The following is a 27,970-nucleotide window of genomic DNA, read 5'->3' as shown; positions in this document are numbered from 1 at the left end:
ACCAAACTAGTATCAAATTATCATTTTATATGTTTATGTAGGATGTTAAATTTTTACATTTAACAGTACTTGTTTCATACTGTCTTATTAATTTGTTTTCAGCATCCTTAAAATCAGTTTACTTGTCTAGAAATAATTGCATCAGATAAACTTAAAATAAAATGCCTAAAATAAGACTGAACAATTCATTAATTGGACTAAATTCATAATATAATTAAACTTCATAATATTGTAACAGCTAATTAAACAACTTTTGTTTCACTTTACATAAATGTTACCTACAATGATACATAAGAATGATTGCATCAAATATAGTGTGGCGTTTGATGTTCTGGCAGCAAGATAAATGTTTAGGTATATATGCAAAGAATTACATTTCCAGTAAAACAGATTTGATTTTAATGCAACTGTCTGCCAGGATGTCAGTTAAACAATGACAGCTATGGTATTTGGGTTAGATGCGAATCGGACAAATGCCAATGCTGCCTGATATAATCACAGTTTATCTCAGCAATGCAGTTCTTGATCTCAAGCTTAATTAGTTCAAGCAGTCAATCAAGAAAACTAATCAATCAAAGCTGGAAGCTACAAACATCTATGTATTCTCAACGGTTTGGTTTATGAAAGTCTAGAATTTATTGTTTGAGAAGGAAGGATTACAAGACTGCTAATTTTTGAGTTATATAACAATAATTTATTATCCTTTTTTCCTCATGTAGCACACCTAGAACACATAGACCTGGCTACAAAGTTGTTTTTACACATCAAAAAGAGACTAAAAACATGACAGCAAGATTACTCAAGGTGTCTCTTCACAACCTGTGGTAGAAAAATGAGCCTCTATACAAGGCACAATGAGAGTGGTAGAAACTCCATGTTTAGCGCTTGACTGAGATACAGACTGGGTCATTTGGCATTATAAAGATGGAATAAGATAACTTATTAGACTCAAAAATATAAATAATGTTTATACAGAACAGTACAAAAATCGTACGTATTGTATACAATACCATTAAAATGGTAACATCGTGCATTATGTCAAACGACTCTTGTAAACCCATTAAACTGCAATGAAGACCTTTACCCATGAAGATCTTGATAAGAACAGTTACAGATATTTACACTTCAGATTTAAAAGATGCAATGGCAGCAAAAGCCGATATTCAAGTACTGTATTTTATATCGCATGAAAACTTGCCATTTATAAAATACAAATGCAAATGCATGGAAAGAAACACTACATTAAACCACAATGTAGTGTGTAAAATCCTATTAAAACCGTCTTTTATACATTCTAGTACGAAAACACAGCGAGGTCTGTAACGGTAGTGTCAACGTGTCAGTATATCAAAAGAGTTTTTGCACATTCACATATCTTGAAGTCTTGAAGTTTAGTTGAGTTTTGACAAAGTATTACTCAGTTTCACAAAACATGAAAAATATCTGCATCTTCACCTTTATAAAATGGCCACTTGGAATGAGGCAAGTACAGAAAACGAGACCACCTAGGGTCATGCTGTCACTAAACTGTGGTGACTGACAGGAAGGCATTGTGAACTTTGGTGCCCTCGGGTGCTCGTGCTCCATGACTCATGAGCTCTTGAATGGTCATCCAGTTGTCAAGGATCTTCTTGTTTCGTTTCTTCAGCATCTTCTTATGGCTGAGCTCCAGGATGCTGACCTCTCCGCTTGCTGTCCCCATAGTCTCCCTGAGGCACTCAAGTCTGCTCCTCTGCATGAACTCCCTCCTGCGCCTCTGTTCCCTGGCCCGAGCTAACTGCTGCTTGCGTTCTTCTTTACTCCAGTACCGGCCCATCTTCAACTCACTGACTGCGTCGTCATCTGTAGTCATCCCACCGCTGCGTTCCTCCCGGATCCGTAAGGCTCGTTCACGTAGGATGCGGTCTCGTGCAGGCCGACGTGCCACATACCTGGTCCCGTCTGCTCGTACCTTGACCTTCCATTCGAGCCGTCCAGGTGGCGAGGGTCCAGGTCGTCCACGGAGGCTGAGGAGGCTAAGCTGGCTCTGGGAGTACTCCAGAGAGGAAGAGGAATGTTGTTGTAGAAGCTGTAGGTAACTCTGGTAGTGTCTTGTACTGGGTGGCTGAGTTGTTGTGGTGTTGCTGTGGTAGGGGGATTGGTAGTGACGAGCTGTTGCAACCCTATTCCGGTTTCTTTCTTTCTCACAGCGCTCATCATCAGCTGGAAGAGCTGGGTCAGACTCTGAGGGGTTGCTGGGGCTTTGCTCCAAGCTGCTGGAGAAGGCCTGGCTGGGTCCCTGTGAACCGGGACTGGTGATCGGGGTCTGTAAGGGTGGTGTGGAGCTGGTGTACATATGGGCACGACTGCAAGTGGGGCTACTTTGGCTGGGTAAAGACAAGATAGGACTACTGTAGGGACTCTGTAAGTGTTGGGTACTCCGAAGGTTCCTCTGATTGGTCAGGTGGACTCGACGCTGTAGTGAGTGATCTGGTGAACCTTCTGTTCCCAGTGGAGTCGAGCGAGAGCTTTCAGCTGTATTGTAGGCACTAGAGCTGTCTTTATCTCTGAGCTTCTCACTTTGTTGTCTCTCAGGGTGTTCATTGATATCTGCAAGCTTGCCACGACGCAGTCGACTCTCCTTATCCGTTCGAGGAGAGTCGTGCTTGCCCCTGCGCAGCTGGTGAGCTTGCATGATGCTCTGGCACTCAAGTTCGATGCTACGCAGCTCTTCGTTGAGCATGTGCAGCTCCCGTGCCACTCCGCTTCCACCCTGCTCTGTCAGGCTGCACTCAATAGTACTGCTTCGCCTGTAGACCAACCCACATTCTCCACTATTACGGATCTGGCACTTGAGCTCCAGGAGTTGCTGGAAATGATCACACTCCACTCCATTCTCACTCAACTTGGCCTCCTGACCCTTCTCCTGCCTGGTCAAGCTTACGGTGTCCATAGGAACCAAATGCGAGCCCGCTTCCCACCTGTCCCGAAGTTGTTTTTGAGTCCATGTTTGGGGATGAGAGAGCAATTCATGTTCAGAGCTCTCCTCAAAGCTGCATTTCATGCCACTGTCCTTCTCCAGAAAGGTAGAGGAACATGTTGCTGTATCTGTACTTGCTGAGGCATCCTCATATCTTTTAGACTGCAAAAGAAGAACAGTCACAACCCTTTAATGCCGTTATAACATCAAGACTTGGAGCTAAGGAACGTTTGGTGAATATGTTCACACTTACCTGCTTTACACAACCAGCTGTTTGAAGAATTCCCTCCTTTTTCTGTTCTTCTAAAATCTCCATCTTCAGCTCCTCTAGGAAATCTTGATGGTCTTCATCAAGCCAGCTTCCATCCATCTAAAAGAGAAGATCCCAAAAAGAGAAGGGTTTACAACTTCTGGGCCAACCAAGAGGTCAAGGTTTGGCTTATCATGCAATAGTAGTAAAAAAAACATCTTTTTCCTTTGCTGTACATTCAAAAACAGGTGTATATTCTACTGGAATACATATTTTTGCAAGCTTTGGTAGATATTTTACCATATACATATATTTACCATATATGTCTTTTTGGAGGACTTTTTAAAGCATTAAATGGACATTGTATTTTGCTTTTTGCAGCCATTGACACCAAAGCTAAGTATAGTCACTTGTGAAGGGTTTGGCATTACTATTTTAAAAAACTAAACAAGCATATGCTAAATAAGTAGGTTTTGAAGCTTAAGCTTAAGCTGGTCCTTAGTTTGTCATGAGCTGGTTTAAGATGGTCCTGAGTTTAGGACCAGCACATGACAGCTGTCATGCATCTAAAAAAATTTTTAACAGAGATTAAACAATCAGAATTTTACTGACATCATTTTCATGTGTCTCTAGCTTCAGGTGATTAGCGCAAACAAATATTTAAATGAAATATCTACACAAACAAAGCTGTGGCACTTAATTAAGATCAGCTACCAGATTCACCTGTCCTTCAGGTCTGGTGACAAGTAACACTATGGACCTGGAATTTTCATTTGAGAGGAGAGCGACAGCCTCTTCCCTGTTCTGCACGTCATGACCATTTATCTGGAAGAAACATGGACACAGAGAGACAATTACATACACACAAAGATAATGACAGAGTGTCAGGATTTTCATACCGGAAGCACACTTCATCAGTGACAGAAGTGGAGCAAAATTGCATTTCCTCACCCACCCCAAAACTAGGCCCCCCTTCTGAGATAACAACCTCCAGTCAATTATGCATTTACTGGAGGAGAGACTTTGCATCGATTACTAAGACTGCCGACTGGGCTGCAGGAGCCACAGCATTTATAAAAAGCTGTTGTGGCGGTACACGCCCAGCCACACAATTAAGCAGCCTTTGACAGGTGCCGTTCATCTTTTCTTCTATAGAGTAATGGCACTGTCAAAAGAAGATAATAGGGGTGGAGAGAGTGAGACAGACGTGCACTGAACCACTGTATTCATCTCCCTCATGGTTACATCCACAGATGCCTAGTGTCTTTTGTATCTCGCTCTCTCTTTATCTTCCTTTGCTCATAAATTCTCCAAACCTTTAACCCTACTGTCATTGCTGAATGTCACACCAACTTGGACTACATTCTGCAAAAGCAGAGCCATTTAAAAGTGATATTTAAGTGCAATTTATCATGGTTTTCTAGTTTATTTCCTAACAGCCTACAGTTTTTTTTAAGGATTGTTCACACACATGCAAAGTGATATTTAGTGGAAAATCATTATATTTTCTTTATTTATTTAAATTATGAATAAAAGTAAAATCAGATCTAATAGGTTTTTTTACACCATTTTTTAGACATTTAGACATTTTTAAGATAGATTGTATACATTGTAACTAAAAATAAATAAGCAAAATCATCATCTGAATTAATAGGATTATAGATATCAATTTTTGGAAGATTGGGATGAGAATAATGAAATATTTCTCACCTGTAAAATTCTGTCTCCCTCTCTGATGCGTCCATCCCTTGCAGCTATGCTGTTGAGCTCAACCTATCAACAGCACAAAAAAACATGACATCAATATGTAAATTGTCATAATTCATCTCAACACACCAGCAATAATTCTAGGACTTATCACAAAAAAATTCATTATTTTAATAGATTAATTTGCATATCTGTTGCAAATTGAGAAAAATCTATTTACAAGACTATTTACAAAAAAAGCGATATAATATCACACCATATAATTTATAATGATGGGAAGGGAATACTACAGTGAATATAAAGGAAGCGGGTATATTTTTCTTGGTTCCCCCCAGAAGTAATACATATTTATATATTCAGCATACTAATTAAAACAAGCATATTCTTTAAGAATTTATATAAGAATCTATGCTGGTTAACTTTTCGTCCTCTGAAATGAAGGTCTCACACATGAGTGACATGCTGATAGAGGAGACAGAAAACATTATTTCAGTGCACTGATGAGCATTATACGAATAGATGCATTTTTAATGACTAATATTTGCATAACACCCCCCCCATAGTCACGTATTAATAGAACATTTCTGTAGGTTGTTTATGATACATTTTCTAGAGATGATACAAAAAGGAGAATCTGTTCTCCTTGTTTGATGTCAGGTGCTTTGCATTTACATATCTCTGAGCGAGAAATGGTGTAAGAACAGGCAATATCTGTACAATAAGCTAGGATTCTCACTGTCGATATGCAGTCCCTGTTTTCAGCTTTTGTTTTCCTTTGGTGTGTCAAGTAGGTGAGAGATAAAAAGTGCCATTTTACACTCCACGGGAGACAGGAGGGGAGCCATTGCTTGCTAATTAAAATCAGCAATTAAAACACTGCAAAATGAACTGTCTGTGTGCAAAATAATTTTCCAAACTTGACTTGCTCTCTTCATGCTTGGCTCAGTCTTGGTAGACTTTCGTCTGCCATTTGAACTTTGGGAAACAGGAAAATTTTCCATATTAAACACTTTTAATTTCAGTGAAGGAAATACAGCGATGTGGAACAATGAGAATGGATCAAACTGAGCTTTTATCTTTTAATTACTTTTCAGAAAATGTAAATTGCTGTTAAGTAGGGTTTGGTCCGATTAATTTGATTGCCTGCATCAAATTTGATGCTCAGCACCGCATCTTACAGGTGAGAACAACGTGTGCTAATGAATTAAACACAGCTCACCAAATTACCAGTCTTCATTCTAAACCTATTATTCAGTTCATTTTCAGTAGGTCTTTGTCTGTAAATTGAACTGCTGCATTAAAAAAATCACAAAATAGAGTCTGAAACTATTAAGAAATGTCAGCTTTTTCCTTTTTTTAACACATTGTCTGTAAAAGGCAATGATTAACCTTTAGAAAATGTTGAACTTGGACAGCATGAACTACTTTATTGTGCGTGCATAACCAGTTTCACATCACTGTTGTAAAATAAAATAAAATAAAATTCCAGGTCCAAATGATGAGTATAATTTTACAATTACAAAAAATTACAACTACACACCTGACCAACAAAAATGCCTGTATCTTCCTCGTCATCAGTGCGGTAACAGAGAGTCAGACCCAGCTTTTCCTGGCTGTTCATTCGACAGAGTTCGATCTCCTGCAACACATAAACATCCAGATATATTAACAGGCTACACGAGTCATCCACATATCTTATTTATTCCATTCAAACAGAACATAACATTATTTCAAGGGCAAGAAAGAGGAACAGACCTCTAGTATTAACAGAAACATGAACGGCTATGAGTTCAGCTGTACCCAAAGCTAGTAAGAACTAGTGAGAAAATACTGCACCTTCACTTTAGTGGTTGATTAAAAAGCTAAATGTTTTCCTTTCTATGAGGATGAAAAGGATGACCAGTTCCTTCGCCTACAAAGAACATAAAACGTGTCCTACAAAAAGATGTGCCCCCGTGAAATATGATATAATCAAGCAGGCAGAGGGGTTATATGTCAAGACTGAAGCCTGGTGCAAGTGACAGGACTGCATCTGAGAGACATTCATCTGTCAAAGCAGGGCAGTTAGCCACATCTCGACATCCCACGAACACCAGTCTCGGTTCAGTCAAGCAGAACGGCTCATTTATCGGTCGCCGGTCCTGACCGAGCACTAGCGTCATACATCAGCCGCTCCACCCTCCACATTAACCAGATTTACCACCCGACTCTATACATGCTTTTCCTTTTCCTTTCAAGAACACGTACGCTAAAACTGTCAGGTGTCCTTATTCTGCAAATATTTTCTAAAAAAAAAACGGATACCAACATGTTCACGGCCACATCTGAGGTGTGATAAAAATAGGCTAAGTCTGTTTCAGCTGAATCTGGGTTACTGTCAGTCCGCACAATGGATGCAGTTCATCACCAGCAGCTTTAATGCGGCTTCATATTGATCTGCTCGAGAAGCTCGCCGATACTTCATATTTTCTGCTAGTCTATTGTTCGGACCACATGCTCATCAAAAAGGATCAGGCAAAGTAATCCGCGCAATCTCTCTTAAACTAGTGCGGAACTGGCAAATCGCTGAGATAATTTTGCAGATCGTAGTATTAATCCAGGTTATGTGCCATATTCGGCTAAAGTGGTTCAGCCAGACTTTCCTCTTGGCCTAAAGGATGTTCTCGTGATGGACAGACTGAAGTTATCTCGCATGGAAGAGGCTCATCCAGGCATAAAGACTAATGCGGGACCCATGGAGGACAGTTATTACTGCGCCATAAATCCATATAGCTATAAACGGGTTTTGATAAACAGATCCGATATATGAAAATAGGCCTAATTCGCTAATAAAAAATACTCCAATATTCTCTGTTGGCAAATTTTTTATGCACCTATAAAAGCAATTATTACAAATAATGATTCATTAACACAAATGCATGTGTTTTTTCCTAAATAAACACGAGGCCCAGTAGGAAAGAACGTTAATGTCACTAAAATAAAACTAATTACACCTCGGTGAAGTCTAATCTGGCCTCCTGTGTGTTAGTCAAAGGAATAATGGCATTGTTTAAGGGTTCTCCCTTTGAAACATTAAGAGTGAAGGAAAGTGTCTTTTGAAACGCTTATTTCTGAAGTGTTTACAATTAAAATTACTCAGTACAACCTCTGACTATAAAACTTTTTGTGTTAACATTTAATTCACATCATTTTATTGAAATTATTAATTAAAAATGTAAATAATAACTGTATAATTGTACATAGTACAAAACAGATACTGAGACTTAGGTATTTAGGTATTTTACAGTTTTAAAAAAAATATCTAATTAAATTGCTTTTTGAAAATCTTACATTTGAAGTTAATTAAATAGAATTAAATGGACCCAGTACCTTCTGTTAACAATGATTTTTCTTTCTTTTTACTAAAATAACACAAAATAGATGAGAAAGTACTCACGTTTATGGATGTTAATTTATTCCTTTTTAATAAAAAAAACCCTGCCCACTGAATATTGTAAAGTATGTGAAGCATGCAATAAAAATAGCTGCATTTATTACAGTAGCTAGTTAAAATGCATCTTGAAACTCTTACCCTTGAAGTTTTTATATTAAGGAAACATTCATGTTTACAGATGTTTATGTATTCCTTTTGGATAAAAAATGCTAACTGATAATTGTAAATGATGTGAAGAATGCAGCAAAAATAGCTATTTATAGAAACGTCTCATTAAAGTTATACATAATTTAAAATGTGAATTTATTTTGATTCACATATCTGTGCATTTTGATCCGAGTGTCAATAAAAATGGATTTTGTTGTTTTTTTTTTTTTTCAGATTATCAAAGTGGATTGTCTGATATTGTACTTATTTATTTAATCACTCTATCAGAATCCCATGCAATTGAGGAGCATGTAAAGTCAGCTGTAAATAGCTCTGCTGACTGTGTGTTATCGGTCACCCGATGGCTTTTTTACACCAGGTGTGCATATTATTATTCAGATGATTCCAGAAAGCATTCTACTTACCTCACACTCGAATTCGACTGCCCTGTCCACCTCTGCCTGAGTGCTGGCCACATATTCTGGACAATCAAAATATTCATGCTCCATAGTCTGAATGGAATGACAACTAGAGAAAGAAAGAACCAGAGAAACCAACTTTAAACGCTCGGCTAGTTTGATGCCTGATATGCCTGAACTATAGATCAACCCTGAAACCATGCGTTACACTCCGCAAAAGATAACATAATCTGTTTGTAGTCTGGGGATGCATGTAATTACAAACTATTCTCATTAATCTGTTAGCACATCAAGCTGGGGTACAATTGCAAATGCCCTGTTCCAAGATCCTAAGCAATCTGTGCAAAACACATACACACACACGCTCACACACAACTGAGCTGAATCTTTGATTTTGCTTTGCTTGTAGCCAGGCAAACAGATTAACATAAATAAATCCAAACAAAACACATTCACATAAGGAGCTAAATAATCAGATGTGGCCTATCATCCCCAGACACATGCCTTATTGGACAAACCGAAGCACTTGGAAAGCTGTAAAAGGGTATAAAACATCAAGAGAAAGCTCTGTGCCAGCATGTTTGATATTTTAGCACTCCATTAGGTTTTAATCACCCTGTATACTACTCATTACAGGAAATGGATAAGGGAAGCCACTACAATAATTACACACAGGCCCTGGCGTGACTTTTATGATGGCAGTGGGGATATTTCATGAAGAGGAGGGGGTAACGGCTGCTGCCTTGTGATGAAGAAATTCTTGACAATAACATATGCTGGTAGGACACTATTAGTATGCATACTTGGTTGAGATGGATAAGAAGAGAAGGTACCAATTTAATAAAAAAAAAAAAAAAAATCACACACATATACATACAGTATATATATATATATATATATATATATATATATATACGTATATATACATACATATACAAACATGAACAATGCAAACATTTTTATTTATGTATTATATATTTTACATTTATATTTTATTAAAATACATATTAAATAATAATATATATATATATATATATATATATATATATATATATATATATATATATATAGGCACTTATATATAGAGGCGCTTTCTGTTCCTGAAGGCAAACACAGAGAGAATGAGGAGGAGCTTCTTCCCCGCAGGCCATTCGGAGTCTGAACCAGAGAACACCCAGCACCTAAATACCGGAATTCCCATGTGCACCTCTTTCCCAGATACTGCCACTTACATTTGGACAATTGCACTAGCCACTTTGCACTGGACATTGCACAGCCACTTTACACTTACACTTTACACTTTATATCTTATACTTTATATTTATATTCTATTTTATTTTATTTTTTATATTCTACTTTGCACACTTCTTTTTTTATATATATTTCTTATATTTTATATTTATATATACATTTAAAATTTGTTTCTATTTTGATGCTGGACGGTTGTAAAGAACATTTCACTGCATGTCATTACCATGTATGTATGTGTATGTGACAAATAAAATTTGAATTTTTTTTTTTTTTTTTTTTATATATTATTGCATCATATTTATACAATTACATTCATATTTAGCAAATTACTTTTATATTTAGAGAATTATAGTTCATTTATTTCATTTTTAATTATATTTTATTGCTCTAATATTGCCTAATTTAAAAAAACCCCACAATAATAATGTTATTGTAACTATAAATATATATTGTATAATGATGACAAATACAAAAAACATTATGAGGATTAAATCTAAATCTAATTAAGCCTAAATGTAATTAAGAGATCTGGCAGCATATGTATGTACCTGTCGGACAGCAGGAAGGGGCAGATGTCTGGCACAGGTGGGGTGGTGGGTCTCATCTTAGCCAGAGCCATGATGTGCTCAAAGGTGATGTCCGTCTGAGTGCACACATCCACCACACACACTTCCTGTAGGCTGTTCTGGTTCCGGGCCGAGGTCCCCCGTCTCAACACCTGCACCACGATGGGATCCTTCCGCATGGCCTCCACCGTCCCCTCATGTCCAGACTTGGAAAATTCACGTCCATTCACCTAATAAATAGAGGAAAGCATAAATATTAATAAAATTTAACCAGTCGCACACACAAAGTAGCATAAAAACATTACATCTGACTGACATTATTATTTATTACATTTTCTTGTTTTAAAAGGAATATATGTTTATAATAATAGGCATGCATGTGAAGCTCTGATATATAGATTTCATAAGGGACCGAACAGTGTTCGTAATCACAGTGACATCTGACATGTTGCACCTGACACCTGTCAAAGCCGCCCCATCAGAATTCACTCACCCGCATCAGCAGGTTCACTGCCAGACCAATTAAATCAGCTTGTTATAAACTCTGAGTACTCAGCCTTTCAACCATTTATTTAAGACAGAATCATACCCGAGGGAGCGCACAAACCCCTTTACCTTTGTGCTTTAGGTTTGTGAAATAACTGACAGGTCAATACCCTACATGCCGCTGCTGAAACTATTTTTATGATTAGTCTTCAAAGTGTAAACTTGTTTTGCTGCTCCAGGAACGCACAGAACCCAACAAAAATCAATGAAAATGCAATGCAATGCAATTTAAGGAAAGGAAAGAAAATAATAACATTAATGTATTTACAATGCCCATTCTGTGGATTTCAACACGCAGGTGAAATTATAAGGTAATGCTGAAAAAACTAAACTAGGTCACATTGTCCACAGTGAGACTTCAAGGAGCTCCTTTACACATGATTTATTCTAGGCTGAACGGTTTACCTTCAGCTGTGTGCTTCCTGTGAGGCAAAACTGGAAAGCAGCCTAATTACACAGGACTTCCTTAAGGTTACGTACCTTCATTTCAAGTTTCTTGCGAATCCCAACAACAAAGAGTGGCCTTTAGACCCTTTTTAACTATTTTCTTTTGTTTGCGGGGAGCGCTTAGCATTTGGCGCCTCAGGCTGTCAGGTACTTCTGCTTTTGAACGACCTCAACATTCGACACAACATGACGGGGACCTTTGCTCCCAGACATTCATCAAGTTATACCAGCATCCTGCAACGTTCCTTACAGTTAGACTGAAAAGCAAGGGATCATCGAGCTAGTTGCGTCTCACCAGATGGGCCAATTAATCCAGCGGTAACTAGGGAACAGTCAAAATATGCACACAGAGATGGAGACTCTCTACCTGCTGAGCCTCGTCTTCAGAGCCGGCTGGGGTCATCAGTGCAGCTAACTCGACAGATGCAGTCCTCAGCTCTGACAATGATGCTTGTGTGTGATTCAAGCTAGTTACATTTATTTAGACACAACACAAACTAAAGGTCTGGTGGATGAATAAAGGAAATCAAACCTTACACCCACAAACAATATGGCGGCATGATGGTTAAGGCAAGACGGGAATAATGCTATTGCTTTACTTTTAGGATCCAGTAACCGGTATCAAGCACATGGCTGTACATTTGTGGAGAGATGTTGTGGATATATGGACCAATGGATATTTCTATGCCTTTATTTTTACAGTTAGATTACCTTTTAACATCCTGCATCTAATGGTCAGTTCATTTGTTAACAAAATTAATTCTTAAAAAGTTATTTTGTTTAAATTGATAAATACTGTAATAATGCTTTAATATATATATATATATATATATATATATATATATATATATATATATATATATATATATATATATAAAATAATTATTGGCTTATTGGTATTGGTTACAAATATAACAGTGATGCACCTACATAATCAATAACTGAGTCACTCAACTATCTGGACTGAACTGAACTGAAACTGAAAATAAGCATGCCATAGATGTTTTTCAAGGCTGGCTACTTGTTTTATGCCCACATCATTTGTTACTTCTTATAAAAATGGCTTAAAATCAGTCATCAATGAATAGCCACTGATGGAGAAAAGCGTATTGATTTCTATAGATTTAGATTGTGTTCAAAAGATCGGTGTGTGAAGTTCACGTTGGTTAACGTTGATCCAGAGCGATATGAATTTAAAGGTCATTAACGTCAATGAAACTAGCAGCCGCACACCAACAAAGCTGCACCAACCCACCTCCACATTCCACCTCAATACACGACTCAGAAAAGGTCAGGTGCCACCTGGGTTTGATAACAAGGTCTGAAACTGGAATGTACCGCAGTCACCTCAGACCCGTCATATTGATTTCAGACCTACAATACCAGCTCTGCCTCAAGAGGACCATGCAGTACATCTGAATGCTGAAGTGGAGAGCAGAATCACAGCTAACATCAATGGAGGAGAGAACAATGTGTGTGTGTGTGTGTGTGTGTTGTCGGAGCTGTCATATTTGGGTCAGTTCTCGTCAGGTGACACATATCTACAGGCTTGTTTATTTTCTCCAAGCTGACTGATTTTGCACAGGTGAGATAAGCACAAAGAAGTGATAAGACTGCATGTGTGTGTGTGTGTGTGTGTGTGTGTGTGTGTGTTTAAACACATGTGGCATGTGAGATAAGAATTGGACGGGAACCTCTTGGCCAGGCGACCAAACAGCAGAAAATGCAACAGCTACAAGCAGATGCACACACAAATAACATTACTTCAACCCAAAGAGCGCCAGCGACAAAGGAGCTAAACATCGCAGAAAGACGCCAGCCTATAGTCTTTTATATATGGCACATTTGTAAGAGTGTCACACTTTGAGTTTCTCAACACTGTGCATCCAAAAGGAATAAAGGCACGAGAGCATAACATAGTGAAATCCCACCTGGGAAGTGTCAAGCAATCAGAAAGGATTCTTCAGGGTATTATGTGTGAGCAAAAACACAATATCTGACACGTGGCCCCATTCACAAGAGCGAAAGCGTCTTATCTTCATACTGAGACCCAGTCACCCGTTTATTCATTGCTGGAGCTCAATGGCACATGGAAGTCTAATCGAAAAAGAAAGACTTTCCAACTCATAATTTCTATCAAAAACCTAAATTTAGCATATTGCTTTAGCTCTCTTTCTCTTCGCAGCTGCAGGAGTCTATAAAACGCCCGTCGACAAGCATCGCCTCGCTGTGGAAGAGAAACCACATCGATTCTGTCGCACAGTCTCTTATTATTCTAATTCATTTTCTTCATTAGATTTACTCAGAGACTGATAACTAACTTGCCGTGTCGTTAACTATTCAGATATTCAAAAAGAGACTATTAACTATTTGCATATGCTATTTTGCATGCCGTCTCTGCGCTGATTAATCAACGTGGCAAGAAATTAATGAGAGGCAATTAGTCCCCCAACGAAACGCATGAATGAGTGAGAGATGAGGAGGAAAAAAAAAGTGAAAGGGCTTTCTGTGTAAGTGAAATTTGGTGCAAATTGCTGCCGATGTGTGGCAACAAAAATGGGGTTTTGTCTCATTATAAGTAGAATCCAAGCATACCAAACAGATTGCAAACAAACAAGCAAATTGAGGAGATTAGTCATGATAATAACTTGGGGTAATTAATTAAAATCAGACTCTACGGCAAATACCCACATTATTCACCATTATAAACTTGCTGTGAAAATTGACAAACTTTAAACTGAACAAGCAACATTTTTTTATTAATATATTAAATATGAAATAATACCGAGACGACGATCAAATACTATTTAAATAACAAATAACAGTATTTAAAATAAATATTTTTTCTATAACAAATACAGTATTTAGAAAATGGAAAACTAACTTATTCTACCCAATGGCATTCAGTGTTATTTTAATACTCTATTCAATTCTGGTTTTATATTTAGCTTTTTTGTTTTCATTTTAGTCATTTTAGTTTCGTTTTAATTGAAGCATTCAGCTTTTTCTGTTTTATTTCAAGTTTTGATATTTGTTATGTGCCTCTCTTTTTTAACGATTTCTGTTTTAGTTTTAGTTTTACTTCAATATGAACTGAATTACTTGTTAATAAAATGAATTATCAGTTTGCTGCGAAGCCAACATTTATAATACTCATTTTTAATATAATTCAGTTACCAAAAATGATTCTTAATGTTGCATAATAGTTTTAGAAATGAGAGCAGGTGAGGAGGGTTTTTAGGGACAACAGTTTGAAAACAATAATTTTTGCAACTCCGTTTGGTGTCGCTATTTCATCCAAATGTTATTACAAATTATTCTAAACCTAATTATACTATAGAAATAAGACATAACACCTAGGAAGGCAAGTACAGACCTTCCCCCACCTTTTACTTTCTTAACACGCATATCACATACACAGTATTTCCACATAAGTATCTGTGATTACACAGTATCACCATAGAGATTCAACCATCTCTACTGCCATTGCTTATGTGTGTGCTTTTGCGTTAAATTAAAATTCCTCTTCAGGGACAAAGAATTACTCCTCAATAAGGTTTTCGGTGGCAATATGCCACTAACTTATTCTGTGGGAATCAGGCGTTGGTAGTTTGACTACACAACACAACGCTGACAGAGTTCAGCCTGCAGGCAAATGTCTACCTTTCACAAGATAATTAAATTCTTCCATTAGCACCAACCTCGGTTTGATCCTCCGAGCAGTATAAATGCCTCCCATTCTTCTCTATTTTCAGGTACAAAAATAAATAATGCATTTGAAATAACAGGCACATATATCACACAGAGCTGTGTATGTCTAACTAATGAGTCCTTCAGCAGGACCCAGCCATGGATGACATGGGTTATGACAAACTGCGTCAACAAAACGTTTATTTAGTCTCAGTGTCTCACTACAATAACCCAACGCAAGCACTCTCAATATGTACAATCATACCGCATGCTGTCATAAAGTACATCATGTGTACTGAATCTAGACATAGGGAATTGTTTTTCCATTATAGTCTACAGGAGTGTGAATAAATGAAATATTCCCAGAATGAGAACTGATTTTTGACAGGGTTGTGTCTCTTTGTCCTCGTCGTCTGCCCTATTTCCAGGCCTTGAACCTAGCGTGTTACAACATGTAGGGGCTTGCTCTTCCTGGTCACTGATGGATTTCATCAGGGTTGCCGTGGCATTTGAAATTGCAAAAGAAACTAAATGAGAAAAGTTTGTGCATGAGCAAACTTTGAAGTTGGGTTGAAAAGGCCTTGTCTGAAAGTTTGAAGCAGCTGTAAATGCTTGAGGTTTGACCATATTAAACATAACATGTGACTAACGTATAACTAGCATGATTAACAAGTTACTAGCATGTTTTAGCAAGCTAATAGCATGCTACTAGCCTGTTTGTAACATTATTAACATGATGCTAGCGTGTTTTAGCATGATAGTATATCATTATTTAGCTTCCAGCATGTTTCTATAATGTTTCTAGCACCAGTAGCATGCAGATAGCATATTTATAGCACGATATCATGATTAGCATGTGACAATTGTGTTGTTAGCATAATTAACAAGTTTTTAGCATGTATATAGCATGATTAGAATGTTGCTAGCATATTTCCAGCATGACTACCGTATACTACCTTTTGCTAAAATGTTTTTTTTTGCATGTTTAGCATGTTTCTAGCATGATTAGCATGTTACTAGCATGTTGTGAATATATTTTTAGCATGATTAACATGTTACTAGCATGCTAAGCTTAAATAGCACATCAGTAGATTGGGTTTTTTAAGCCAACTTAATGACTTCAAATAGGTTTCCCAGACACTTCTCCCATGTGCAATTGGTCTGAAAAACAGATAGCCCCTCCCCAGACTCATGCCATTGGTGGAGCCAATTGCTGTGTCCGAAGTCTACTATATAATATGACAAAACAGCACATCTTCATAGTACTCAAAAGCAATATGCAAAAACATTTTTGACATTTGCAAAGCAAGTTTAAATTTAAACATACTAGATACTGTATGCGATTTTGGATGCACAAAATGTTTCTGAAAAGCAATTGCTAGCATACTACTGTTGCTATATTTACCTTATCGTTTTATGGCAAAATGCATGGCAGTTTTAAATTTTACCAAATGTTTTGAAAGAACACTGAAAAATTACACACTTCAACTTTAAATCTACCAACCTTCAAAACCACTGATCCTTACTGAAGCAAAAAAACTGACCAAGGCCTGGATTTAGCTATTGGTTTTGCTGTGCAGTTGAATTCACTTCAAGGTTCACCAATAAATGTCATAGCGAAAATGCTGTAGAACAAGCCGACATTAATCATAACCATCACCACAACAGAACAAGGCTATGCAATACAACAATAAAAGGAGGGAAGACCAAGGTTCAGGGTTAAACCTGCCTTTTTTGTACATGCTGACTCTCACTTGACCTAATGCTGAAAACTACTGATTGTTCCTGAAGGGCATTGAACCTGGTGTCTTGGCCTCAAATGCCTGAGGAATCAGTCAAGCGAGCAGAGGAGAGTTATGGGTACTGCAGTCAGTCTGAGAGAGAGAGAGAGAGAGAGAGAGAGCAGGAGAGACAGATCTGAGTGTGATTTGTGGTTTCAGTGGGTATGCTTCATTATTTCAGCTGATTTTGCTGGTAGGAGTGTCCCACCATGCCTCACTAATGACTTTAATGAAGGACTCTTCTCAAGAGAGACGCCTGCTCTATTCCAAAAGCCCGGTGAGCTGCCTTTTGAGGCAGCATTGTGACAGTCATAGAGTCTCGTAAGTGACTGATTTAAAATGCTCTCCATGTGCCACACAAATCAACTTCCATTTGAAATCAATACAGAGTTTGCCACGTTACATTTCACAAGTAAGCATACAAATATAGAATAATTTACTAATAAATAAAAAAATGTTGATGGACTTATTATCTAAAACATTATTATTATTATTATTATTATTATTATTATTATTATTATTATTATTATTATTATTAGAATTTGTCTAAGAATCTGACTCTAGACAACACTACTACTACTACTACTACTAATAATAATAATAATAAATATATTTTTTATTATTAACATATTTATTTATTTATTTTAATTAATATTGAACAACATTAAAGCAAGGCAAAAAAAACCTAAAACATTTTAGATTACAAAAATGAATTAATATTTAAATAATAATAAACGAAATAAATAATAATGCATGTATGATAACTGAATAACTAATAAATAGTTTAATAACAGAGCAGGGCGCAATTGAATTATTTTTTTTAAATACAAGAATGAATGAAAACAGACAGACTGAATGAAACACAGAAAAACAGATGGATCTAGTGTTCTAGTTAAGCGTTTAATGTACTGGCTTATCTTCCACTGTGAACTTCATTCATGTGTCTCGCTTTCAAACTGACTCTAATAGATGCACTGTAGTGTGTCCGGTGCCAGGGGCTTATTGTCTGCTACTTCCTCCTACACACATTACACACAGATTAACCTTACATCTGCCATCATTACAGGCAGGAACACCACAAACAACAGCCATATACATAGACACACGCACACACATTACGTAGCAAGCAATATTTCTAAATCAAATCAAGAGAGGGATACAGAAACTGCTTTATAATCCAATGTATCAGGGTTCAAGATGCGGTCAGAGCCTGTACCAGTCACTTTCATTCATTCTGACAAAGCATAAAGTTCTAAACTCAATATGCTAATAACTCGAGTGAGTCCTAGTTGTTAGCATTGCAAATCAAACTCCTCTTGATGTACTTTTCCATCATTTCCAAGGCACCAAAAGTGGCGTTGCACGCTTGCCAATCCAAACACATTTCTAATCAAAGACCACATTATTGTGTGCGAGTCTTTTGTCCTGCATCCCACGTTTGCGGATCCAAAGCCTGATGAATGTGTCTGGCAGTTGCACGCGGGCTGGCACGGGTCAGTCATGCTCTGCGTGTAACTAATTCACCACTACAGGTGTGGCACATGGCATATCCAAAACCGACATCTGCTCCCCATCAAACCCGAAGCCCAATATTAAAATTAATCAAACAACCAGCCACACAAACACAGCATTTAAAGTAAAACAAGCTACGTTGTGCGAACGGCTCAACGCGTGAGCGACAGATTTAAATCAAATTATAACAACCCTTTAATGAGCTACCATCCGTGAGATTTTTTTTTTCTCTCCCTGAATACGTGCGTAATTCCCGGCTCTTCCTGTTACATGCCAATTAGCATTATTCCTCAAGTGTGCAGTCGGATTCCGCTAGGCACGTAGAAATAAAATTAAAAAAACACGCGCCTTCACACCTGAACAGTCTTCAAGAGCACGTCAGATGTGTGTGAACGGACATCCTAGCACGCTTACTTAAAGATGGTCTCTGACTCAAACAGGCCCATAATGCACTCCACGCTGAGTTGTTTCGCAGCGCAATTTAGCTCCATTCAGCCTGTCGGCAGTCAGTCAGCGTCTGCTTTTACTGTTACTCAACGGATGACTTCAAGTATGAATTGGGCATAATTGGCTAATCAAAAATAGACAAGGAAGATAAATAGACAGTATTTTTTTTAGGACAGAGCAAGGATAGGGAGACGCTCGAGACTACCTTCATTTAATATTTATCAATGTAAATGTATTCAGTTATTACGTACATACCTATACAATAAACAAATAATTGTATTCAATCAATTAAATTAATGCTGGATAGTCACAAACGCTTACCAGTCAGTATTTCTGTATGAATATTTATTCAGTAAAAAATTATAATAGAAAAGAATACAATGTCAATTTATTACATTTACTCTAAATAAATACACAAAAATTCCAATAAATAAATGTAGTGTGGATTTACTCAAATTAAAATGAAAAACTATAATATAATATAATTTAAAATAATATAATATACAACTTCTAAGTATAGACTCTTATTTTAAGTATACAAAACAAATAAATAAAAACTAATTAATATTTTTACACTGTAACATTTATAGTTCAAACTATTCTAATTTAAGCTTTGAGCTTGAAGTAGATGCTTAAAGCCGACATACAAAGCCACTTGCTTGTGTAAACACATGTGTACTTGAACTTCTAACCTTAAAAACCTTAAAAAATAGCTCTTGTGACAACTTCCCTGTGTGACAACTAGCCCCAGTCTCTTCCATGTGCTTTAATAAGCCAATGCTGTATACAAAAACAAAAACATAGGACAAAGGCTGCTAATTTCCTGGAAAGGATCTGCACGAAGACTTGAACCCTACTGATGTTTCAGAGAGCGGATTTGGTTACAGAGTGGAGACTCCACGGTGTGCCCCACAGATGGGCCGCTTGATACTTAATACGCAAACGGACGGCGAAGGAGACCTCAGAGAGCTACTAATGTCTTTTCGAGCACACTAGAAACCCAACTCAAGTTTGACAGTCACAGGATCGGATGAACACACAGAACCCTTCCAAGGCACGCAAGTTTGGACTCGGTGAGTGAAAAAGCCTGAGTGACAAGCAATAACAAGGGAATGGGTTATTGTCTCTATATAAAAATGTCATTGTAAATACCGATTCCTTCATCTCAATAAAACAAATTTCTTAGATAGCATTTATGTATCATAAATATCCACAAATAAACACTATTTTTACACTTTTTGAAAGTGACAAAATAAATACACACATATACTTTTGAAAAAACTTAATTAGTGGTTTATCGGTCATAACCGCAAAATCGATCATCATAGGGACACTACAGTTAGTGCACTTAGTAACAATGTGTGTGCGCATATTTAAATAAACTTTGTTTTAGATTAAAAGCATTGGTTCTCATCATTTCGCTATTCACTTACACAAATCATTTTTCAAATAATAAATATAAAATTGCAATATTATTTAATGGATTTTCACATTTAGGTTTCTGGTACAGGGATATCGACACTTTAAAAAGCAACAAAAATAAATGTGTGCAAGTTTTAAGATCTAAAATCTCAACCCTTCAGAAATGCGTGACCGTCGTTAAAGGAGCCTGGCTACAAGTTCGACACGTTTACAAGGAATGTTAGAGTGATATCCGCTTATCGTTGCTGTTGAATTAAGGATGTCACAGTGTGCTGGTGTCAGACTCAGAGGAAATGACCCGGGCCAGTTTGTGTCTCACACTGACAGACTGTCACTCACACAGGGGGCCGAGGCCAGCCAAGAGGAACAGACAGGAGCAGTGACCTCCCTGTATGTGTGTGTGATGAAAGGTGAAATGCATCCAATCCTGTCTGCTAACGCCAGATGCAAGACAGTATATCCGCAAAGACACAAGGTCTCCCTCCATACTTTAATTTCACATAACAGTCTATTTAAGTGCGCTAACAGCATGTATTATACTGAAATTAGTCTCTGATAAACACTGCAATTTTAGCATCCCATAATTCCTCAGCCTTCTGCTCTCTGTTTTCTCTCGGAAAATGTCTCACCTTTGCAAGAACAAAAGAAGAGAGAGAAAGTGGGATGGGGGAGGGGTATCATCCACATTTTCGTGTCCCGTACAGACACAAGAAGCCACTGAGATCTATTCCTGTGCCTTAACCTTGCACACACAGACGCTTTATTATTTGATCCACATAACAATCTTACCAAGTAACTGCGCTACTGGGCTGAACTGCAGTGCTCACGGATTGTTTTAATATTGCAGATACATCACACATAACCCATAAATTATCTGAATTTATCTGAAGAGCTCTTGAACTGTAATTCTCTGCAATACACTGGCAGCTGCACAACGCACACCTTATTTCCTCCCTGGGTCCTCGGCCAGATGGGATATTAGGAATTGTCATCTAGACGTATGTACCTGCTAATTGTGTGTTAATTACAAATGAATCAATCCACAATCCTCCAGTGCACCATAAACCTGCTATACAGACCCAATCAATGTAGAACAAATCAAGGAAAACAACCTAATTTAAAGTCAATGCGAAATGCTATTTGAAACCACTTTTAACGGCTTGATGTGTTTTGTATTGAAAAATGATTTTCTGTGCAAAAAAAAAAGCTTTTACTTGTAGGATATCAATTGTAAGATTATAATTAAGCAATAGCAACTAAAGCTGCATATACATGTAAGTACGGTGTGAAAAATATATAATTCAGTTTTTACATTCTTATCAGATATTATGAATCTTTCACTGTTAATCGTTTTTAGTGTTACCTTCTTTTAAGGCATTAACATGGTTCTATCTCAGTTTAGCAATGTCAGTGATCTTATCTAAGAACCGTGACAAATAAAAGAACGATTTTTTTTTCATGCTAGATCCATCACACTAATTTTCATCACTGAGTCAAGTGAACAGCGGTATGTAGATTTAATGCCATGTGTTTCATTCGTGTAGAACCCGTGTGTGACGGAGGAGTAATCTGCCCCTTTTGACTTACCAATTGGGCCAAATCACAAAGGATCGCGTCATGAAGGAAAGACAAAACTCCATAACTTCTTATAATTACCAATCAGTTTTAAAGCCCAGCACTAATTACACACCAGTGTGTCTAGGGCAGGCAAGCAGGTCATCTCCTCTGCGGTTCCAGACAAAGAACTTTTATTATCTCTTCTGCTGAACTATGATTGTCTAAGAACGAAAAAGAGAGACCAGAATCAGCTTAACAAAATAAAACGACAAGTTTCGGACAAAGGAACACGATATTATTTAGACCTACTTATCACTTTTGGTTTGTTTGGTGTTAATAGTTTCAAAAAGGAGTTCACAAGTTAGTCTGTCAGCTCTGAAAGGGCAAAACAATATTAAAACGCACATAATAAAAAGGTATTGCAGCTTGGCCTGTTTAGAAAGAAAATGAAGACTGTAATAGGGGAGTTGCGAGTTAAAACATATGCAATAAATCTCCTACAGAGTGTCTGGTTGATGCAAAGTACATTTTTGCATTGCATGGCTAGGTGTATGGTATATTGGAAAATATGAGAGCGGAGGGGCTCATAGTGAAGACCTTCAATCAGAGGGTCTGACTGGTCGAGTGGGTTTGTTATACGGATGTAAAGGTCAAGCCTGCACTTTTTAAAATGAAATAACACAAAAAAGAAAAGGTCACTTCATAATTTCAGTGGAAGAAGATCAGACAGAAGTACATGAAGAAGATCAGACAGAAGTGTAAAATCCCATGAAACTTAATCCACCTGAGAGAGAGTAACAGCAAAGATAATGACCCTGTTGGCACTTCATATTACAGTTGATGCTATAACATTCTTTATTGCTGATATCATGTTAATACTGAAAAGTCGACTATATTAACATTCTTCACTATTTTGTCTAAATAAATTAATAATTTAACACTAAATCATTTTTTAATGATAAAAATGCATTTGGGCATCAAAAAATGATTATGTACAGTATGAAAAATAAATAATAATCGGTGCTATGTTTAATATTTCCTTTAACCGTGTTTATAATTACAATAAATATTTTAATAAATAATTCATTCAATCATATTATATTAATTCATTAAATATTAATGTTATTAAATTACAACTAACTGTAAGTAAATGTTAGATGGGGGCAAAGGTAATGTAAAATAGAGCAAATGCATAAATCAATAAACCTAATAAATATACTAATGAATAATAAATGAACAAATAAGTGAGATGAATGAACTTCAGCCAATAACCAATATGGTCTCAAAATAGGGTGCATCCCTAACAAAAGTGGCTAATCTCATTAAATTCTATTCATGTATTGAACTATCATAGATCTGTTAATGTGTGCTTTTGAAAGCCAGGATAACCTTCTACATATTGACACGGAGTCTATCAACTGGTTTGCAGTAAGCATGAAACCACACACACACACACACACACACATACATATATAAGCAGGTAATTTAGTGAGTCTGGTAAGGAAGATCAGTAGCTGTGTAAATGACATGAGACACAGGTTTAGATGAGGTCATCTGCTCTCTTGTCAGATCAGGAAAAAAAAAGATGAACTCAGCATCTGTCATTTCTCTAAAGCAGAAAATCACCAGGACCACTGAGAGAGTAGAGTCTATTTTTAGCAATAATTATGCAATCATTCCATGCATGCAAGAGCCAAAAAGAATGATATGGACTTTAAATGAAATTTCCATCAAATGCACACACATACACACGCTTCGCCTGGGCTGCAGTTGGCAGGGTCTGCTGATATGATCACCCCGGGGTCTGTGCTATCTGACAGGCTTATCATCCAACACGCTCACAAGATCAATCAAAACTACGTGTTTCTCTGTCTTTCCCTTCTTTTGTTCCACACCCATCGCATTTCATCAGCAAGGAGCATCATTTAGAAAAAGGCTCCGGGACAGGAAGATAGATGAGGGTGTTCTGAGAGAGAGGCAGGGGACGGGGCCCAACAGTGACGATGCCAATAAGAGAGACCTTGGTTCAGGCGGGAGTGTGAAGCATCCTTACACACATACACACTCGAAACTCAATCTTACACACTCACAAAATCCAGTTTCTTTTGGCAGGTCTCTCTAAAGGTTGTCCTCCATCTGGAGGCCCATTAAACTTGAAGGCTTGTGATACACTGACTGCCCAGTTCACTCGCACAGATCCAGATCCATATGGTTGTCAGCGCTCTCGAGACCAACACTTCCTCTGACCCTCGATGGTCACTGTAGGGGGAGCAGAGGTAAACCGGTGCCAGGTTTTTCATGGTAATTAAAAATCACATTTGGAGAAGACCCTCTGGAACTAGGTGAACTACAAAGACCAAATGTAATCGACATAACTCACGCTTATGTGTTTTTTCAATGATACCTCTGAAATTCATGGAACTGCAGATGCTAAAAATGAGCATCTGAGTGAGAGTAAATGAGTGGGAGGTGATATCTCTCATTCTCCTCCCATGCTGATCCACAGACTGCAAATTACACTGAGCATCTGTCCCCATAAGGGATCCTGACCACGGCCGTAAACTGCAGTGCTCCCTTGAGCCTCGGTGTTTCAGCTCGACTGAGTGAAATAGCCTCTATCACCTCATGCTAATACAGATTCGCTGATCAGCAGTTACTGAAGTTTTTGAAATTACTGTAGACATAAATGCACTTACATCAAGTTGCCTGACTTTCAGATTTAGCCTAGCAGTAGATAAATTTTTAATACAAGACTAAATCTTTAAGTAAAAACAGAGTTGCCGTAGCAACAGCACGTTAAGTCATAACTAGTTATGTCATTGCACTAGTTTGAATTTCTGATAAAGTAATTCGAGCTAAAACTCTGAGAACTCATACAATTGAGTGGAAAAGATTAAATATAGCGTTATATTATAATATGTATGTATTATTTATTTACACGCCTTGTACAATAAGCGTCAGTTTTCTGCAGATATCTAAGAGTTCACATCCTTTGTTTTTTACCATTGCTGCGTATTAATACTCATCCACCAAAATGTTTCCATATCCAGCCATCTCATTGGTTATGGCTGTATTGTTTTCCACAGCACTGAAGAAAATAATGTTTGGTTACTCATACAACAGAGTAGAAAATACTAATTGTATTGTGTTACATTATTAATTAGCACAGTTTGTTTAATAAGTGACCATTTTCTTCAGATATCCAAGGGTTCGCATATTTTTTCCACAATCATTGTGTATTAATAAGCATCCACTAAAATGTTAACCGTTGGTGTCTACAGCACTTCAGAAAATAATGCTTGGTTTCTAGGAAGCTGTTATTTCAAAAGGTTGCCTTATATTGTGTGTTTATGTCATACTCAAATCAAGTAATCCAAGACTTTACAAGTAATCTAATGACCTCACATATTACATCACAATGAATAAACAGCAGCTAATCACAGAGATGTTGCCGGTTTCATCCTCCAGCCAAACTGAGGTGAAATGGCTCAATCCTTACAAATTATAACTTGGTCGTGCTGACAAAACAAAAAAACACACAGCCAAGCCCTCCGAGACTGAGAGTAAGAGAGAGAGGGAAAGAGTGCTGAAGTACGGGTCTTTGTAACGTGGCTAACAAAGAAAGAAGAATACATTTCCATGGTGAGCCAGTTGAGGGGCGAACACTCACACTAAACTCATAAATCTCACAGACCACCAGGGCTAACGGGGCTGTGCTGCCAAGAATAGTGTCAAAATTGTCAGGGGGCGTGAAATTGCAGTGTAGGCGTGTGTTTGTGTTTATTCATGTCTGCTTCTTGTTGTGACTTCAAGAGTATCACGGTGCAACATTTTCTTTGATTTCGTCTCGCCAAACATAAAAGCTGGAAAATTTAAATTGCCGAATAACAGAAACATCTGAAGCAACGCTTCCTTGACACACTTTCTCTTCAGCTAGGGAATTCACTCCACCGAGAGTAGGTACAGATTTCCCTTTCCTTTCAACCTTCCCTACTACCTTCATCCTTCCTGGAGATGTTGCATTATTTCTTTCTCTCCCCATTCTATCGTTCCTCAGTCGAGAGTTGAACTACAAAGGGACCAACATTTGACATATAAAAAGTCATCCCATGTCAAGCAAAAAGAAAACGGTAACCAGCCAGACACGCGCACACACAAACACACACACAAAATCCCTAGGGTGTCAAAGCAGCTACATGCCACACACAAAAATACTGCCAGCCACTTTTCACTCAGTAGGGCCAACAAAAGAGCAAGCGCTTGTACAAAACTCCCAATCACAGGCAATACAGCTCCGCTATCAGCAAGAAGTCCCTTTAAACACAAGCCCACCGTTTTGAAGCAGTAGGGATCAAACTTCTATCACCTCAGTCCAGTCGCCAACAGGGATAATCTCCCAGATTGGCTTCCACACAGACAAAAGCACAGTTTAACATCTAATTAGGGACCAAAGCCACTTTAGTCCAACAGTTTAATGAGGCGGTGATCAGAGCAACATGAAAATGTTATTTTGCATGCTTGGTTCTCAGGAGGGAGCAGGGACGTTGACCTCCCGTGCAGCACAGGAACACAGACAAACCTAAAGCTCAGAGAAAAGCAGAGCCAGGAGTTGAGCCAGTCCGATTCTAGCATCAAACATGAATTCATCTTGTACTATTAGATTGAACAACTCTCTATTTCTAAGTATCTGTTGTAGATCTCCAGTGGGTACCAACTACAAAGACAAGAATTGGAAACATAGTGGTACTAATCATGATCAATATCCTTTTTGCAATTTGTACGCACGCTTGCTTGATTCTTGCAGCTCTGACTCACAACTACACATAACACAAAAACAAGTTTCACCAGTGTGCAACATCCAAAATTCTCCTCCTCCTAACTGCACGTCATGTACAACAGCTGTACCCAAGTGAACGAGAACATGAGTACAGTTGTAAAAGGTGTGCGCTGCAAAACTTCCTTTGATCCCTGCCAAATCTTCCAGGTAAGTTCACGATGCGGTTGGGAATTCATCACACAACACAACAAAGAGTTCCTCTAAAGAACTCTTCTTCACACAAGACTGTGCAGATCCAACGACTACTAGAACCAAACTGAATGTCTTTTAAAACACAGGTTTAGGAGTCAACAGCCACACTTGGATCAGAGTTCGAATCCCGGCTTGAGGTCCTTTCCATTCCTGCACCTCTTACTCTCTCCCACTTTGTTTTACTATCAACCCTCTGACTGCTGTATACAAAAAAAAGCACAAAGCCCTTCCCCATCAACTACTTGTAGAAATGGTGTCCTGTCCCTTAAAGCAATAATTTGCATTAATTTTTTTATTATTCTCTAGGTTGCTTAGTCTAAATAAATGGGTTCATTCATCTAACCAAGTTGCCTAGAGAACACATCTCTAGAGAAGGTAGAAACTTCCATGGAGGGTTTCATCTGATCTCCTAACACGACTTCAGAATGCTCTCAAACAAGTGGACTCACCTGTGCGATCTCATACAGCAGCTTGTAGTGCTCCTCTCTCTTCTGCAGCGTGCACAGGTTACAGCCCATCTCGCCGTCGCGGGTCCCCCAACAGATCTCTGGCAGTGGTGCACGCACACAGGCACACCGGGGATTTCCCTCAAACGTTGAGTAACGTCTCTCATCAGTGGGTACCTCTCACCCCCTCTCCTTTGTGTGAAAATCACGCTCTGACCGGCCCGTGTGATGCTGCTGAATTCCTTGTCAATGACTGTCTGTGTGCGTGCATCGTACCCCCTCGAATCTCTGTGTCTCTCTCATCCACACTAGCTAACAGTCATCCACGCACGCTGTACTAAACCCCTCTTCATAGAGACAC

At 38.0% G+C, this 27,970-nt stretch overlaps 1 protein-coding gene across 1 annotated transcript; it reads right to left on the bottom strand.

The window, feature by feature from the left end:
* Positions 1-671: 671 nt before the first annotated feature.
* Positions 672-27,970, bottom strand: pdzrn4 (PDZ domain containing ring finger 4). Its single transcript, XM_043236322.1, has 8 exons — positions 27,613-27,970; positions 10,715-10,962; positions 8,922-9,024; positions 6,457-6,555; positions 4,920-4,982; positions 3,933-4,034; positions 3,213-3,329; positions 672-3,121 (listed from the first exon to the last, which is right to left on the bottom strand). The coding sequence occupies exons 1-8, from the start codon at positions 27,679-27,681 to the stop codon at positions 1,523-1,525; spliced, it is 2,400 nt and encodes a 799-aa protein (XP_043092257.1). The 5' UTR covers positions 27,682-27,970; the 3' UTR covers positions 672-1,522.

The sequence above is a fragment of the Puntigrus tetrazona genome, chromosome 4 (genome assembly GCF_018831695.1).
Source record: "Puntigrus tetrazona isolate hp1 chromosome 4, ASM1883169v1, whole genome shotgun sequence".
In the NCBI taxonomy this organism is placed as follows: domain Eukaryota; kingdom Metazoa; phylum Chordata; class Actinopteri; order Cypriniformes; family Cyprinidae; genus Puntigrus; species Puntigrus tetrazona.
The sequence above is the reverse complement of the archived record's forward strand: the minus strand, read 5'-3'. Positions and strand labels throughout refer to the sequence as shown.

Excerpts from the sequence above, each read along its gene's own strand:
- pdzrn4 (XM_043236322.1), bottom strand. The coding sequence starts at position 27,681 with ATGGGCTGTAACCTGTGCACGCTGCAGAAGAGAGAGGAGCACTACAAG. Across the intron at positions 10,963-27,612 it reads TGCTGTATGAGATCGCACAG|GTGAATGGACGTGAATTTTC; the intron begins GTGAGTCCACTT and ends TCTATTTATTAG. Across the intron at positions 6,556-8,921 it reads CAGTCGAATTCGAGTGTGAG|GAGATCGAACTCTGTCGAAT; the intron begins GTAAGTAGAATG and ends TATGTGTTGCAG.